A 17,364-nucleotide genomic window follows, 5' to 3' on the forward strand; every position below is an offset into this window, starting at 1 on the left:
GAGCCAATGGGCGTGGCCCAGAAGGAGGTCCCCTCACAAACTCAGAGTCCCTCCAGCCCCTAGTTTGAATGACAAGCCTTAGTTCGTTCACACAGTCACCATACTCACCTGGGAGGGAAGGGAGTACAAACTGAACACGGGTGGGGATCCTAGAAACAAACATTTGAGTTGGGTGGGGTCAATCTAAGAATACCTGGAGAAAGTGAGTCTGGAGCCAGGCTTCTTTGGTTTTCTACACTCTTCCAGAAAGGTAAGGCTGGCAGTAATTTCCCTGGAGAAGTCAGATGGATGGGAAGAGGGGGAATCTGGCTCCCTACATGTTTAGAAAGGCCCAGAGGAGAAGGAGGCTCAGGCCTTCCACTGAGAACTGTGTAGTAAGGGGAGATTACAGGGACAGGGAAGAAGAAATTAGCAAAAAAAAAAAAAAAAAACTGGCAAAAGGAAGTGGCTGGATAGAAAGGCACGTGTGGATGAATTTTAATGCAATCAGAAAGCTGTCATAATGATAATAAAGGAATGCATTCAGACGTCAGGACAGGCCATGCCTGGGAAAAAGAGTTTCAATTACTCCACCAAAGGAGTAAAAGCTCCCATTTCACTTCACATAAATTGTTGCTGCTTCCAGGAGTCAAACAAAAGGGCTCCCCCACATTTCCCTGGGTCTCTGTCCTCTTTCCACCCATCTCTCTTCTCCCTGCCCTTAGCTTCTGACTCTTTTCCCCCACATCTCCTGCCATTTGCATTCTTTATTTGGTAGAGCAGTCACAAGCCCTGCTGAGACTCGAGGGGAAGGAATATGACCCCAACCCTCAATGTGAGGAGTGGAAATCCCATTGAAGTAAGAGCATGTGGCTTGGGGGACCCTTCTGCAGTCATTCAGAAGCTGCTACAGGTCCACACAGCCCAATGTGCTCCCTGTCACCCTGAGCACGAAGCTGAGTGGGGTCAACAAGCCACTTATCGCAGGTGTGGGGCTACAGAGGCACCTTTAGGGACAGGCTCCCCTAAGTGCCCAGGGCTGAATTTTGCAGCATGAACAAATAGGAAGGGCCAGACTCAGGAGAGGTCACCTGACCAAGGTAAACACAAAGGCAATACAAAGCAGCTGTGCCCCTGGGAATGGCACAGGGCATGCCCTCATTCATTCTCCGTCCGTTCCATAACCATCGCGAGGGTCTGCTGTGCACCAGGCACTGCTGCTTCAGCACAGAGGCTTGGTCTCCTTGCCCAGGGAGGCGAGCTACGCAGAAACCAACTACACCCACAAAGCAGTAAATAATCGTGCTTTGAAATTCCAGCTCTAGGGATGGGATCTGTGGCAGAGAATAAAGGAGAGCGGAAGGAGAGGTATTGGTGAGGAGATACTATCTAAACTGAGCCCTAGAAGAGAAGGATTGACCCTGTGACCCATGCTCTGCAGGCAGAGGGAACAGCATGTGCAAAGGCCCCTGGGCAGACTCGCCAGTTGTGATTGATTTGGACACCTAAGGAAGATGGTGCATAAGCGGAGGGTGGAATGAGAGGCCAGACCAGGGGCTTTGCTCCTCAGAGTGCAGCCTGCCCTGTAGGCAGGAGGAGGCGGAGTCGCTGCAGTCCAGCCCCCGCTTAGCACAGCCCCTCCTGCCCCGCCTCCCCCTCCTCCCCTGCCCAATCCCGCCCTTCCCACCTCCCCACACCCCTACCCCCTTACCACCTACCCCCTACTCACCTTCGCTCCCACGCCCCGCCCCTCGGCTCTGAGCCCCGCCCGCCTGCTGCCCGCTCCTCCCTCCCACGTTGCCCTCCCCCTCCGCGGTTCGCCGGCTACCCGCGGGCTCGTCCCGCGCAGCCCGGCCCCTGGCCCGGGTAAGCATCTCCTAATTTTGTTCCAGAAGATAGAAAACTCTTCGTGGGCATGCTCAACAAGCAACAGTCCGAGGACGACGTGCGCCGCCTCTTCGAGGCCTTCGGGAACATAGAGGAGTGCACCATCCTGCGCGGGCCCGACGGCAACAGCAAGGGTGCGCGGGGCGGGGCGGGCCCGGGCCGGAGGGGAGCGAGCCTGGGAAGGTGCTCCGAAGGGACGAGGTGGTGGGAGACTCGGGCTGCCTTTAAGTCCCCGCGCCTGTCCAGGTGTTTCTGTCTCTGTGTGTCTCTGTCTCTGCGTTTCTTGGTGTCTCTCCCACTCTCTCAGTCTCTGTGTCTCACCTATTCTGCTCTCATCTGGGAGGCGCCCTCTCCTCTCGGCCCCTCTCTTGCCCTGCCTCTGGGTCCCAGCTCTCCCTCTGGACTTCCTCTGGGTGCTCGGGCGGTGGCTCAGCCTCTCCCGTCCCCCCAGGGTGTGCCTTTGTGAAGTACTCCTCTCATGCCGAGGCGCAGGCGGCCATCAACGCTCTACACGGCAGCCAGACCATGCCGGTGAGTGCGGCCCCTTGGGGCGGGGGCGGGGACAGCGGCGACCGAGACGCCCAGCACCTCTGGGCCGCAGGCCCACGGTGCAGCCCACACCGTGCCAGGCGCGAGCTGCACTCACTGACTCCGCATGAGAAGGGAAGGCATTACCCTTATCCCCGTTTCTCAGACGAGGACGCTGAGGCCCAGAGATGTTAAGCAACTGACCCGAGGTCACCCAAACAGAAATGGCCACGGTGGGGTTAAGACCTCATACCCATGAGCCAGCGCAGATGCAGGTCCCCAGTATCCCCCAGTGCGCCCTGTGGGGAGGGAGTGGTGGAGGGCCCAGGGTACAGGCGGACAGCTGTGGGCGGAGTCTTTGAGGCAGGCAGGCTGGTCTCACGCACTGTCCGGCCACAGGGAGCCTCGTCCAGTCTGGTGGTCAAGTTCGCCGACACTGACAAGGAGCGCACGATGCGGCGAATGCAGCAGATGGCTGGCCAGATGGGCATGTTCAACCCCATGGCCATCCCGTTCGGGGCCTATGGCGCCTACGCTCAGGCAGTAAGTGGGGGCGGATGGGCAGCGGTTCAGAGATCGCTCCTCCGGGAGGCCCAGAGAGCAGGGTCACCTAACCGAAAATACTGCTCCTGCCCTGGGAATGAGGAGGGGCAGGAGTTAATCCAGGAAGTGTAAGCTCAGAAGGGGTTAGAGAAAGCCGATTCTGTTAGGGGTGGCTGCCAGGAGGAGATGGGTTGCTGTCTTGGTTCTAAGAGGGGTAGGGGCTAGAGAGAGGGCCCCTGGGCAGGGCAGCAAGCTGGGTTTCTCTGAGGCCTCCCAGCCCAGCCAAATCAATGTTGAATTCCAAGAAGTGTGGATGGGAGAGGGGAGGCTCAGGTGTTTGGTTGTCACCACCCCACTCTCACTCATGAAGATTGTCTTCAGGCCTTCTGGTCACTCCTGACAGGGGTCCTATAAAAAGCCCAAAGTCCTCCACACACACACTTCCCCTGCAGGCCCCCCTCCCCCAAGCTCTGCCTCAGGCCTCTGGCCCACCAACTTCTTTCTTCCCATTGGAGTCCACTCTGCCAGCATCTCCCTGAGCTGCCTCTGGACTTGTAACTACAACCCCCACATGGGTGGCACTGAGGCAGGCCAGGGTTCTGGTTCTAAAAATGCAAGCTCACCTCATGTCCTCGGCAGCATTCAACCGTGGTCACTTTCAACAGCCTCCCCTGTCCCTTACTCACATTTGTGACCACACTGGGGTGCCTGAGGTTCTAGTCATGATTCTCCTGTCACTTCTGCCCAACACATTCCCAGTTCAGACCATTTGGGGCAGAAATCTATACTAAGTTAATTCTGTGGAGGCTCATCCAACTTGTCCCTACCACTTTGGGTGTCACATCCTTACAAATGACCCACCTGACCCAAGGCTGACCAGCACCTGTGGAGCCAGTCCCCTCCCCTACCCTCTACAACAACTTTAGAGTCCCAAAGCCCCTACCATTACTTTTGACTATAGTCCTCTCTGACGGAAGTGGGTTCTAATAGCCAATGAGGACCAGGACAGGAAAGGGGAGGCATCAGAGCTCTCTAGGGGTGGTGGCCAGTAGACTGTCCAGGTTCCCTGGGGCTCAGGGCCTAGGAAGTTGGTCTCCGGGAGCTGAGCCCCTGTTGGGGAGGGATGCCCTCCTGGAAGCACGTGATATTTTTTCTACTCCTTCTGCCCCAGCTGATGCAGCAGCAAGCGGCCCTCATGGCGTCAGTTGCACAGGGCGGCTACCTGAACCCCATGGCTGCCTTCGCTGCTGCCCAGATGCAGCAGATGGCGGCCCTCAACATGAACGGCCTGGCGGCCGCACCTATGACCCCAACCTCAGGTGAGCCAGCAGGTACCAACATAGGGCCTGGCCTGGGAGGAGAATAGTTGGGCCCAGGCTGGAACCTAATTTTGGATACCAATTGACCATCCTATGGCAAGAGCACATAATGTCTGGGCCCAGTCAGGCCCTGTCCTCTGGCAGTTTGTATCAAAAATTACATTAGAAAATCCCTGGGGACCCAAGGGTAGACAAGATGTGGTCCCCATGCAGTCCACGATGTGATTTCAGGGTGGTGAGAGTTTCTCTCAAGTTGCTTAGCCATGTCAGGAAACACTTCATCTTGATCTCTATTAACAATAGATATCTGGAAAGAAATTGACATGAAAACATCTCCCTTCGAGGTCGGGGAAGAGAAGAGCTCTGCCCTTTCTTTGGCCTTGTTTGGTCTCTGGCCTAAGCCCAGAAGGAACCCTTTTTTTCCATTTCTCTTTAACCCAACCTAGACTCATCCATTGGCTTTTTCCAAGACAACTACAAAACAAGCTAGAGAGAACCACAAGAGTTATCAAGGGACAGAGGCTTGGAAACAACCCAGCTCACGAAGCATGTTTTTGATTGGATCTTGGCTATTATCCAGTCCAATGATTCTCAACTGGTGCAATTTTGTCCCCTACCTCCAGGACATCTGGCAATATCTGGGGACATTTTTGTTTGTCACAACTGGGAGTAGGGAATACTACTGGCATCTAGTGGGTAAAGACCAACGATATTGCCATACATCCTATAATGCAGGAAAGCCACCGTAACAAGGAAATATCTGGCCCTAAATGACAATAGTGTCAAACTATAGTCTAGTCCCAAGGACTGGTCCAGTATCCTAGGCTCTCATCTCAGCCCAGGCCACAGCAGCAACTCTCCTGACATCCAGGAGTTATTCCTTTCCCAGATTAATGCCACAGAAGACTGAACCATCTCTGGGCCCAACTTAAACACTACTCCACAGCTCTGATCACCAACCTCAGGGATACTCATGAGTCTAGACAATAGGTCAACCTCAGGTCCTTGTTCTCAGAGGGACCCCAATTCCTACATGAAAAGGAAGACCCTTTTTCTCCTCTGGGCCCTCAATATAAAGTCACTATACCATCCACATCTTGGGTTCTACCTACCTGGAATAGGGAGGGCATAGAGTGTTTTCATCTGACCTCAACTTTACCCTCACCACCATGACCACCGCCATTGCTTCAACTGGAGGAGACCAAAGGTGTCTATTTTGTATATGACATAGTGTTGAGTCTGGACTGTACAATGACTTCTATGCCTCAGTGCCAGGAAACATCAGAATTAAAATATCCTTCACCTGAGCAGGAACACTTCTCTGTAGGGAGGCAGATCAGCCCCTCCAGGAACAATCAAGGACCAGCCCATCCTGACTTAGCTGGAATGAGCAAGAGCCACTGCAAAATACCAAAGTAGGACCAAGTGTGGTTAAAGTTGAGGGCATTGAGGATAGTTTATGTCCTGTAGGTCCAAGGATGAGCCATTGGTGGTTAGAGAAGTCTTCATGGACTAAGTGGGGCTTGGGCTCTGCCTTGAAGAATGGGTACAGTTGAGATGAGTGAAGCCACTATATAGGGAGATAAGCCAAGGTATGGTTCACAGACAAGATTGAGCTGGTGTGTGAGGTCCAAGTCTAACCCTAGGCCTTGGAGGCAGTGGCGTGGAGCACCATGGGTTGGCCTTGCTCACCTTTGTTCTGCTTGCCTCCCCTCCTCCCCTGCCTCTCTGTGCCCCTGGAACCAGGTGGCAGCACCCCTCCAGGCATCCCTGCACCAGCTGTGCCTAGCATCCCGTCCCCCATTGGGGTGAACGGCTTCACCGGCCTCCCCCCACAGGCCAACGGGCAACCTGCTGCGGAAGCTGTGTTCGCCAATGGCATCCACCCCTACCCAGGTAAGCACATCTGGCAGCCCTGCCTTCCCCATGCAACATGTTCCTTATCCATTCTGTCATTTCCCTTGCTGTTCTAACAAAGAATATGTGGCTCCAGCCCTATGTCCATTCCTTGGTGAGACCCCAAATGTGATCAGGGAAGGCCAGCTTCCTACCCTCCTTCAGGGAGCCCATAGTGGGAGAGAAGAGACCAAAGTCCTGCCACTGGGGAGATGCCAGTCTGACCAGTGAGAGAGAACCCTATTCCAGGGGTTCCCTCAGGGAAGAAAAGAGACTGGGTGCAATTGTACAGCCAGGTAGAAAGGCCAGTAAATGCAAATTAACCGAGTGTGAATTTGACCTATAAGAAGTAAGGGGATAGAAGCTAAAGGAGCAGCCAGATTTAGTGTCAAGTAGGAAAAGACTCTTTGGGGAAGGAAGTGGAGGTATACTGATTGGCAGTCTAGCTAGTACATACTGGTCTGATCCTTTGGTGCGCACAAAAGCCTGGTCAGCACCTCGGACAGCAGGTTAGCACCCCAGACAGCTCCCGATCCACTGCTTTAGAAAGTCGGGTACACAGGAAGATGCAGGAGGCTTGTTCTGGATTAACTTTGTTCCTCATAAACTTAGCAGTTCTCACAGGGTGAGAGTGTCCTATCAACCCAAAGCAGCTCTTCTCTCTGGTCTGGAGGATGGACTGATATCAGGGCGGGGAAGCCCTAGAGTAGACTACCAGAGACAAGTCAGTGGAGATGTGAAGATAGCTGCCCTCCTTCCTGGAGGGCAGAGGATGAGCTTACAGAGTCCTCATAAATATCTGTCTGTACTGGATGAAAGGGGGGTCGTAGGGCAGGACATGGACCTATCCCCTGGGACGTCAAAGTCCAGGCGGAAACACAATATAAATCTACAGAATGAGAGACAATATGGCAGAATCAAGTTTGATCAAGAGTGAATGTTCTCAGACTCAAGATATCAAAGGAGTCATATGAAGGGAGACTTCCGTAGGCTGAAGAAGCCCAAAAGAGCCTACCTGAGGAGGAGACTAAAATGAAACTTTAACAGATGGGCAGGAATTAAAGAGGTGAGGATGAACACGGAGCATACTCCTGTGGCCCCCTCTTGCAGGCTCAGAGGCAGGAGGGGGCTTGCCTGGCAGGGACAGGGGACATAGAGTGGTAAGGAGGTTGGCCCAATAGGGCAGAGGATGCTAGCTCGAGGTAGATAAGCAGGAGAGCAGAGCTATGCTCCCACTCTGGGTGCCCACAGGAATCCCCTGTGGGGTTCTATAAAAGCACAAAAGCCCAGAGATTCTGATTTCACTCTCTGGAGTGAGGCCCAGACATCTGTAGTATATAAATGTTACCCCAGCTGAAGAATGTAAGGTCAATGTGCTAGAGGGAAGGAGAGAAGGAGAATTCCCTGACTTTGAACTTGGAGTCATCCTTGGTCCCATTCTAGTGCTTGCCCTGCAATACACCCCTCAGGCCATAGAGGAGCAGCCAGAAGGGTCTGGAGCGCAAGGTGGTGTGACCCTGAGCTTAAGGATGAAGACTCCAGGCTGGTAGGGGTAGCGGGGTGGGGCTGGGCCAGCTGGAGGTGGAAGAGATCCCAGTCTCAGGCTCTCAGGCTGGGAGATGCCATTCCCAGCACATCTGGGTGGCTTCGTCTCCCACTCCTCCCTGCCCACCAGCCCATCTGGATCTCTGGATTCTGACAAACCTGCTCCTTCCCCACCCCCACCGGCATCTGTGAGCTGTTTCCCTCATGGAATTTGGAAATGTTTCTTTCCCCCATTTGTAACAATCTGCCACATCTCATAAACAATTCCCTGCCAGAGCAAGAGGGAGGGATGGAGGGAAGGAAAGGAGAAAAGTAGTACATTAAAAAAATTAATTTACCATCTTTAAATGCGGAGTTTGGAGCTGCTGTAATGAGCGAGATCCTTCAAAATGTTCGCTCTTTGGCAGTTACTAATGAGGTCATTAAGCAGAGAAGTAGAGAGGGTCTCATAAATGCTTTTCTCCACTTCCTGGCCCCAGGTAGCTTTTCTGTTCTTGCCTCTTGCTCGTCCAGATCATGGTGGATGCACACAGTGTGGCCTTTACTATCACATAACACCCTTGAAGGGGTGGCTCTCACAAACATTAAAGACTATCCATTCATTCATTCATCCCTTCAGTTGTATGATTTGCCAAGAACATACTGTGTTCCGGGCACTATGCTGGGGCCTGCCGTATAAGTTGTGCAGTTTGCGTTTTGCACAAGGGCACCAAACTCTGTGCCTGGAGGAAGGGGTACCCTTTTCTAATTTGCATAAAGGTACTGTACGAGTGAGCAGCTGGGAAGACCAAGAGGACAAGCCAGATGTGGCTCTCCAGAGAGCTTATGTTGTTATATTTATTTATTTATTTTTTTTTTTTTTGAGACAGAGTCTCACTTTTGTTGCCCTGGCTAGAGTGAGTGCCATGGTGTCAACCTAGCTCACAGCAACCTCAAACTCCTGGGCTCGAGCAATCCTTCTGCCTCAGCCTCCCGAGTAGCTGGGACTACAGGCATGCGCCACCATGCCCAGCTAAATTTTTCTATATATTTTTAGCTGGCCAATTAATTTCTTTCTATTTTAAGTAGAGACGGGGTCTCGCTCTTGCTCAGGCTGGTTTCAAACTCCTGACCTTGAGCAATCTTCCCGCTTAGGCCTCCCAGAGTGCTAGGATTATAGGCGTGAGCCACCGAGCACAGCCCAGAGAGTTTAGAGGCTGGCAGAGGAGAGAGACAGAGGGAGGAGGAGACCACCCATCAGGCACGTCACACCTGGGAGCCCTTGGCTCCAGTCCCTACCATGGCCGAAGTAGAGGGACAGGGTGTTGGACTGGGACAGCCCCAGGTAGGAAGGAGCCTGCACTGTGGCCTATCTTCCACTGCCCTCTTCTGACCGGAGCCCCGTGGGCCCTGCTCCCCTGCTGCACACTAGTGCTGGGGGTACGGAACCTGCCGTCTGCTGTCTCTAGGGACCTCTGCCGCAGGCTTTTCTTTGGGCTCCCTGAGGTCTAGGTGCTTTTTTTCTAATGGAATTTTACTGAGAGACTCAAGGACAAGAGCTCAGGGGGAAGTCTGGGAATTCTCCCTAGTCTACAGGTCCTAGCACCCAGCACCGCCAGGTAACGTGGCTAGCCTGGGTTGACAGGCAGATAAGCCCAGAGGGTTTTCTTCCTGCCACCCTTCGATAGCCAGTTTGCCCCCAGACATACTGGGGCACCTGTCCCTCTGGGTGACACCTGTCTCCACCACCTCCTTCAGCCCCTGAGGCCAGCCCACTCCCATGTCAGTCACCACTGGCCTTGGGCACCAAAGTCAGTGGCCAGTGTGGATTCATGCTTCAGGCTTTTGCCCACAGCTCCTGCAGAAATAGCAAAGGCAAGAGAAGGGAAGTGAGCCTTTTCCCCAGTCCAATTCCCTGAGTTTCTCATCAAAATAGCCTCAGTTCAAGGGACCTCTCCTCACACTAGGTGGGACACATTCCAGAGCCACAAGGTCAGAAGGTGGGAGGAAGGTCCATGGTCTTCTGGTTCCTCAGTTTCTGGGGACAGTGCCCCTCTCCCGGGCCACCAGGCAGACTTCATCTGTGTGTCCATGCCCTGCTGAGAGCACCCCAGCTAGTGACTAGGAGTGGGAGGCCTCCATGCCTTGTGTAGATTCCCCAAGAATGAGGGAGGGGTCCCTCTACTTGAGCAGGTGCAGGTGACCCTGGAGGACAGAGTGGCCGGGTGAGGCCTCTGTGCCTTTTCTTTTACCCAGCCAGGGTCTGCCAGGCTTTCCCTTCATTCACTAACCCCACCTTCTGCAATGGTCAGTGAGGATGAGTCCAGCCTCCTGATGGCTTCCAGCCCCCTCTCACACCTTCCTTATAGCCAGATTAGGTCATGGGTCCCCCACCAAGCCCCTCCAGGCTGAGCCGTCTTCTGGCATCTCCTCCTCAATTCTTCAGTCTACTGTGTGAACCACTTGTCTCACCCCACCCCAGGCCACCTGCAGCTGGCACCCTCCAGCCAATGGGGGCAACTCTCTGCCCTACTAAGGGCCCTGAGCTAGGGAAGGGGACCCCAAGAGGGTCTAGGCATTCAGGGTTCCTGTCTCAGACACCTTGCCCCAGGGCAGCCCCTGCAGTGGCCAGGAAGGGCAGTGCAGCCACATTGTCCCCTGGGCATGGTGGTGGGAACCAGTTTGGTGGGCACCTCTGACTGACTCTGTCCTCTTGGCCCCCTGCAGCACAGAGCCCCACCGCGGCGGACCCCCTGCAGCAGGCCTACGCTGGAGTGCAGCAGTATGCAGGTCGTTAGTATCCACGCGTCGCCTCGGCTCTTAACCCTGGCCAAGTTCATCTCTCCATGCCTGTGACATCAGTGTCCCCTCCCCACCCCAGTCCTGGGCCCAGCACTGCATGGGGTTGGGAGAGGGAGTGGTAGGGAGCCACATGCAAGGAGGGAGGACTGACTGGCAGAGACTGTCTGGGCTGCCCCGCCTCCTGCAGCTCCCGTAGCAGAGTGTCCTTGCAGTGGCGGGTGGCGGAGCTTCGGACAGATTGGCTGAAGCTTTGCTCTTGCTGGGCAGTTTCCTGTCTTTAAGGCCAGACTTTCCTTCCCCATGGTGCTGTCAGAGCTGACTTGCCCAGGAGCACCAAGCCACACAGCAGCTATGGGGTGAGCCTAGGCCTGGGGTGCTGCCCACAGCAGTCCACGGTCACTGGCCCAGGAAGCGTAGGTGCCTGGTTTGCAAGAATAGGGGACTTCTGGAAGAGACGCAGTTCCCAGTCCCCTCCCCCATACACAGGCAGCAGGATGGGCCTCCAGCAGGTGTGACGGGAGGAGAGGTGAGAAGAGACAGCCCTGAGCCAGTAGAGGCCCTTTGGGCACTGAGCCACCACCTTTGCTGTGTTCAGAGTTTCTGGGGCCCACCCCCAGCAGGCTCCCCGGAGGCCAAGTGCACACCTAGGGCGGCTCCCCACCTCCCAGCTGGGCGCCTCTGAAAGGGAGTAAGGGTGTGCCAGCCAGTGCCGGCATGGCTCAGAGAAGCAGGAAAACCTTCTCGTGGACTCCAGGCGGTGGTGGGGTGAACTTGTCCAGGGCATTTGGATGTTTTTGATTATCCATGATTGTGTATTAGCCACACATGTGGTTTGTCCACTGTTTCAAATTAAACTCACCCCCCCCAGCACATACACACACACACGTGCACATATGTACACATACGCACACATGCACACACACGCGTGCACACATACGTACACACATGCATTTCCAACCTGCACTCTGCAGCGCCTCCTCTCTTAGTGGAGCTGGTTTTGTGTGAGAGGCTGAGCAGCAGTGCCCTTTTCGGCTAGTCTGCTTTCGCTGCCCACGCTGAAACCTTTCTCTCTCTTCCTGCCTCTCCGCTGCCGGCTCCCGCCTCCTCCCCGGGCCCTCCAGCAGCCGCCTACCCTGCTGCCTACGGTCAGATAAGCCAGGCCTTCCCTCAGCCGCCTCCAATGATCCCCCAGCAACAGAGAGAAGGTGAGTCTGCAGGCCAGTTGCCTGGGCCCCTCCCCGCCCCTGCTCTCCCCAGAAAGGCTGCTCACCCCGGCCTTGGGCTGGGGTGTGTCGGGAAAGGGGCCACGTTCTGTGCTGTGGTGAGTGGATGAAGGAAGCCAGCAGGGTTGCAAGGCACCGAGTTCTCTGGCTCGAGCGTGGAGATGCATTTCTCGGGGGCAGCTCTGCACACCAGAGTGGTGCCAGCCCAGGGGCAGGGGACTGGGCAGAATACTGGCATGTCCCCCATGGAGCCCCTTTCCCACTCCCCTCCATCATTTGCCACTGGCCGACTCAGAGCTCACATGCTGATATCTTGGTCTATAAAAAACAACCCCCCCGAGAATGGTCAGGGTTGTGTTTCTTCTTTAGCAAGAACCTTGAGTAAGTAGGGCCTGTGTTTGCCAGCAGAGGCCTTGTCCCTGCCCCAGGGAGTTATGGAGTCACAGTGTCACAGAGGAGATTGAGGCCCGTCCTTGGGGTCTTCATCTGAGGGCCAGCGCTGTGTTCCCAGGGCTTGGCAGGACAGCCGGGAGATAGACTCCAACAGTGTGGGGGAGGCGCCAGCTCTGACAACTGCGCACGTGCAGCAGGGCTCGGTGGAGAGCCTCAGGTCACCAGGGAGGTGAGGCCCTGGAGGATGTGGGATCCAAGAAGCCCCCACAGGCAAGACTTGCCAGTGGGGAGGATGGGGTGAGTAGGAGTGCCCATGGCTGAGGGGAGCGCAGGAACGACCTAGTTCATCGTGGATAGAAGTCATGCCCTCTGGGTGACCAGGGGACGCCTGCGGGCTCCCAGGACAGGACTCCATGGGCAAGATGAGGTGAAGGGATGGCAGTGCCCCAGCACAGGCCTAGTGGGAGGAAAGGATCCTGAAAAGCCACATCTAGAGGCTGGCGTGAACAGGGCCGGGCAGGTCAGTGGGCTCAGATCGCAGGGATCTGAGCTGCATCAGGCTCATGCTCAGGGATTCCAAGAGCCCACCCACAGAGAGCTCAGCTTGGGGGATAGGAACACCAACAAGGTCCCGTCCTCACCACCCCCATGGAAAGGGTCACCCTGGCAGTCAGGCCACCAAATCCGCCCCAGCGGCCCACATGGCCAGAGCATTCCAATGGTCTGCAAATGCCCAGCCTGTAGCCCCTTCAGCAGACTGCCCTGGAGCCATGGATATAGGAAAGTTAGCCCTGGAAAGGACCCTGGTGCAAACCCCTTAGATCAGACAGGCCCCAAAGCCTGAACAACTGACTTCTAGCTTTGCTGCCTCCTCTCCCTGTCACTCTCTCTGTGAATGTGAGGGTAGGGAGGACCTTTCTGTAAAAGGGTATAAGGATCAAATTAGCTCAAGTCTGCTCTCTGAGCTGCATTCAACAAATTTCTGTGCACACAGCCCTTCCTTCCCCAACTCGTCACCCCTTCCAAACCTGTACACGAGGGGTGTCACCCCAGCTCACACCCACTGGCCAGCTCCTGACACTGGTGTCATCAGGTCTCCCCATGCCCAGGAGAGCCAAGTTCCAGCAACCCAGAGAGGTGCACAGCAGGGCCTTGCCCAAACCCTGCGCCCAAGGCCTGTTGCAGCTGAGTGACAGCTGAGCCCACCATTGACAAGGCAGGGAGGGCCACCTATCAGCCCTGCCTCACCAGAGGGTTCCCTCATTGGGCTGTGGTCCTGGGGCCTGCCCTGCCCTTGCCACTCCCAGCCTTCATCAGTCAGATCAGGGTCACAGGGGGTGGGACCCAGGAGTCCCAGTGTCACCCTTTCTAGGTCCAGAACAAAGAGCTGTACCCACAGGCCCTACTCCTTTGTCACCCCACTGACATCAGCCTATAGTCAGCTCCCTGACTTGCTCTGGCCTCTGGGCTCAGGGTTTCTCAGATCATGCTACACGGACACACAGACACACCCACAAACACACTCGCACACACACATACACTTAGCTGCAGGTCAGTGCTGCCTGGACCAACACACACGATGGCCCTTACTGCTGGACTTAAACAAACACAGGCCCCCATCAGCCCTCCTGCCTCTCCTCTACCCCACACTGCACCAGCTCTAAGCAGCTTCAGTCCCTGTCCCCACGCTCCCAAGCCCAGGCCTCGTGTGGCCAATGCCCACTCCAGCCTCTCCTTGGGCAGGAGGATTTGCTATGTGTGTCCCCATTCTCCCTGGCCATGGTGCTCAGGCTGAGCCAGCCCACAGGAGCAGCGGATGGGGCGGGGTAAGATGGGTACTCAGATGCCAACGGAACAACCTCATCACACACTCAGGCGAGACCTCGGCACTGGGGGTGGGCTGTCGGGAAGGCTTCAGGGGCCTGGAAGGGTGGGACGGTCTCCAGCACGTGGAGACGGGAGGCAGGCGCTCTGGGCAGGGGGCACGGCAGAAGCAAAGGCACGGCTGCTGCAAAGCATGAGGTGAGCCCCGGGCCAGAGAACACAGGCCCAAAGGTGGCTTGGAGCCAGACCAGAGCCACGTCCCACAGTATTGTCTGAGGCATGGATGAGAAGGAAGGCTGTTTCTCCAGCCCTGCCAGTAGTCTGCCTCTTTATATTGCGGTCACCTCCCCCTGTGGAATGCCATCGAAGTACCAGGACTCACTGGTTGCTGGGGAGGACCCTCCTGCCAGCTCCTTGTCTTTGAGCTGAGCCTGAAAACCAAGAGATGCCTGACTCCCCTGCAGGCCATCTGCCCCACAGATGGGGCGAGGTTACCCTCAGGGACAGCCGCAGTGGTGGCCCTACAGGGCTGTGGTGTGGTCAGGGGCAGTCGCTCTCTGTCTCTGAGGCTCCGTTTCACCGTTTCCCAGAAGGCTGGGTTGGGCCAGATTGATCTCTATAGTCCTGCTGGTTCTGCCATCTGGATGCTCTGCAATCTGTGAATGAGGGAACGCGGCGAGGGCTCGTGGGTGGCTGGAATAAGGCAGCATGCGGGCTCACTGCTGAGGGCGAGGGGCTTGAGCTGCTGCCCCAACCTCCTGGTCAGGCCAGGGCTGGACGGTCACCCTGGGGGCTCTGCCACACACCGTGTAGATGGGACTGAGCCCAGGGGCCCTGTCTGTGAAGGCTCCTTGTCTCTTTAAAGAGAACAGACATAAGCTCCATAGGAAGCAGCTTGCAGGACTTGAACTTGGAGCCAAGCCCCAGGCCCAAGGCAGGTACCAGCATGGGCGGAGTAGTCAGGGAGGCCTGGAAGAGCAAGGAGGGGAGGAGGAGGAAGGGCGTCTGCTGGGCCAGAGGGGCTGGGCAGGAGGACAGGACAAGGCACATGCCCTTGCCCCTGGGGAGACAACCTCCCAGACATAAGGGACAAGAAGCCCCACCCCACAGAGTAAGGGGTGGACTCGGCATTGCAAGAGAGCGGCCAGAGGTTCTGGGGGCCGTCAAGTTCATGTTCGCAGGGCCCGAGCCAGTGGAGAGGGTGGCAAGGTCAAGGGCACAGGGCAAGGGGAGGGCCACCAGAGCTCAGAGTACCCAGCACCAGGCCCCCATGAAATTGGGTGCGGGAGTACATTTGCGCCTAGCTCTGAACGCGCCGTTCACTGGCAAAGTGCCTGAAAGCCCGCAGTCCAGGGAGGGGAGGCCAGAAGGGAAGGGTGGCAGATGGTGTGGGGTGGGGACCAAGGACTGAGCAGGCTAGTGGCTCACTGGGCAGCTTTGGTGGTTGGGGGGAGGGGTCTTTGTTCTAGGCTGTGGGCCTCAAGCGGGTGGAGATGATGGAGGAAGGAGGGCACAGGAGAGAAAGAAGAGTGGGTCAAGGCTCCAGAACGAGCCTGTGCCCCAGCGTTGGGTTATCTGGTGGCCTCGCAGGTCCTAGAGAGCCAGGACAGTTGGTTCTGGCCGTGAAAACCACATAGCAGCCCACGTCGGTGCCTTGCAGCCTTCACTTTTAAGCTCACGCTTAGGTTTCCTCTGATCAGAACCTTGGTTCTCACGCAACTCTAACAAGTGCAGCTATTTCCTCCTGTCCCCACCCTGGGAAGGACACCATCACTGAAATGACCACAAGTTACTTTAAAGCATTAAATTATACATGGTATATGCCAGCTATGATGGCAGGAAATACACCCTGCATCTTGGAAAGATTTCCATTTTGAAGAGTTAGAATTAAACATTTCGACCATTGAAAAAGAAACATAAATCTTTAGCTATCTGGAAATTTCAGAAATTCAAAGCTGTCAACAGTGTTCATGGGGTCCGGTGGGGCTGAGATTTAGGGAGAGAGAAGAATGCACGCTACGGAGGCAGATGGCCTGGCTCCACACCTCCCCCTGCCAGCTGCATGTCCTTCGGTGGGTGACTTAACCTCTCTGGCCCTCAGTTTCCTCATCTGTGAAGTGGTGATGACAATGGTATTTGAGTCAGAGGGTTGCTGTAAGGATTAAGTGAATTAACATGCGTGCAAAGTACTCAGGATAGCTGGGCACACAGTTCATGCTATAGACAGGGCAGAGCTGTTACTGTAACAAAGCAAAGAATCCTCATATAATGAGGCTCACGGGTTCCCTAGCTAATCACTGAGCCTGGCCCGAAGCCTTCCCTGGGCCCAGTTTATTGGAAAGGCCTAGAAAGGTGGGATAGATCTTGGTTTCTGCCCTCAAGGCCAGGGCGGAGTGTGAGGTGCTGGGCTGTGCAGTTGGGCATAGGGGCCAGATGGGAAGGAGGGGCTGCAGGCTTGCGGGAGGATGGGTGAAGTGTCTCCCCAACATGGGACATGGCTGCCCAGGGCGAGTCCCTCTGTCCTCCCAGAGCAGGGGCCGAGCAGGAGAGAGGCCCTCCTAGATCTCTCTGTTCCCCCCCTCCCCCAGCACCTTATTTCCAGGTACACAGCGGATCCAGCTTTGGCATGCTCACCCCCTTCTCTCATCAACTCTGCCGCGGAGCCCCCGAGTTGTCAGGCCTCTGTTACTGACCCATTTTGCAGAAAAGGCAGCTGAGGTTCAGAGAGGTTCAGTGACTTGCCTGGGGGCAGAGGCAAGAGTGGAGCTCAGACCCAGGGCTCAGCACCTCCTGCTCTTCCCGGGCACCCTTGGATCTTGAATGAAACCCCCCCTCCTAACCTTGCCCCCCTCCCTGCTGCGCTGCCTAACTCGCTCACCTCTCCTCTGTCTCTCTCTCCCCCACCCCACCATCCCTCCTCCCCCGCCCACCCCTCCCCTCACCGCAGGGCCTGAGGGCTGTAACCTGTTCATCTACCATCTGCCCCAGGAGTTTGGGGACGCTGAGCTGATGCAGATGTTCCTCCCTTTCGGTAATGTCATCTCCTCGAAAGTGTTTGTGGATCGGGCGACTAACCAAAGTAAATGCTTTGGTGGGTAAAGATAACAAACCAATTAGCTTCACCCAGGACAGGGCGGTGCTCGCACCCCATCACCGGTGTCCACCTGCTTCTCACCTGCTCCTTCGCATCGGCCCAGGAGCTCCCCACGGCCCGCCTCCAGCCTCCATCCCTCACCCTCCTCTTTTCCGCTGCTCTTTTTGCTTCTTGGCTTTCCCTGTCCACCCCCACCTGGACCCCCACCTCCCACGTCCCAGTCCAAGAAATGGGTTTCCTCTTCCAGCCAGGTTCCAGCCAACTGAGGAGGGGAAGGGGCTCTGTGGGCAGGGGCGGGGGGCAGTGAGCACAGCCTAGTGACATCCATTGCCCGGCAGCTCCTCCCGGCTCC

The 17,364-nt window shown here is 56.0% G+C and overlaps 1 protein-coding gene across 39 annotated transcripts in view; it reads left to right on the forward strand.

Annotated features, from left to right (window-relative positions):
• The window catches only part of CELF4 (CUGBP Elav-like family member 4), a 300,075-nt gene that overhangs the window by 268,587 nt on the left and 14,124 nt on the right, over positions 1-17,364 (forward strand). For 6 of the 39 annotated variants that reach the window (XM_075993519.1, XM_075993521.1, XM_012751788.3 and 3 more), the window contains exons 4-11: positions 1,872-2,000; positions 2,318-2,397; positions 2,794-2,937; positions 4,109-4,256; positions 6,003-6,152; positions 10,404-10,469; positions 11,600-11,683; positions 16,866-16,949. In XM_075993519.1, coding sequence (XP_075849634.1) covers positions 1,872-2,000; positions 2,318-2,397; positions 2,794-2,937; positions 4,109-4,256; positions 6,003-6,152; positions 10,404-10,469; positions 11,600-11,683; positions 16,866-16,949 — 885 coding nt within the window. The remainder of the gene's footprint in view (positions 1-1,871; positions 2,001-2,317; positions 2,398-2,793; positions 2,938-4,108; positions 4,257-6,002; positions 6,153-10,403; positions 10,470-11,599; positions 11,684-16,865; positions 16,950-17,364) is intronic. The other 33 variants (XM_075993520.1, XM_075993503.1, XM_020282314.2 and 30 more) reach the window with 16 other exon arrangements.

This window comes from Microcebus murinus, chromosome 17, assembly GCF_040939455.1.
Source record: "Microcebus murinus isolate Inina chromosome 17, M.murinus_Inina_mat1.0, whole genome shotgun sequence".
In the NCBI taxonomy this organism is placed as follows: Eukaryota; Metazoa; Chordata; class Mammalia; order Primates; family Cheirogaleidae; genus Microcebus; species Microcebus murinus.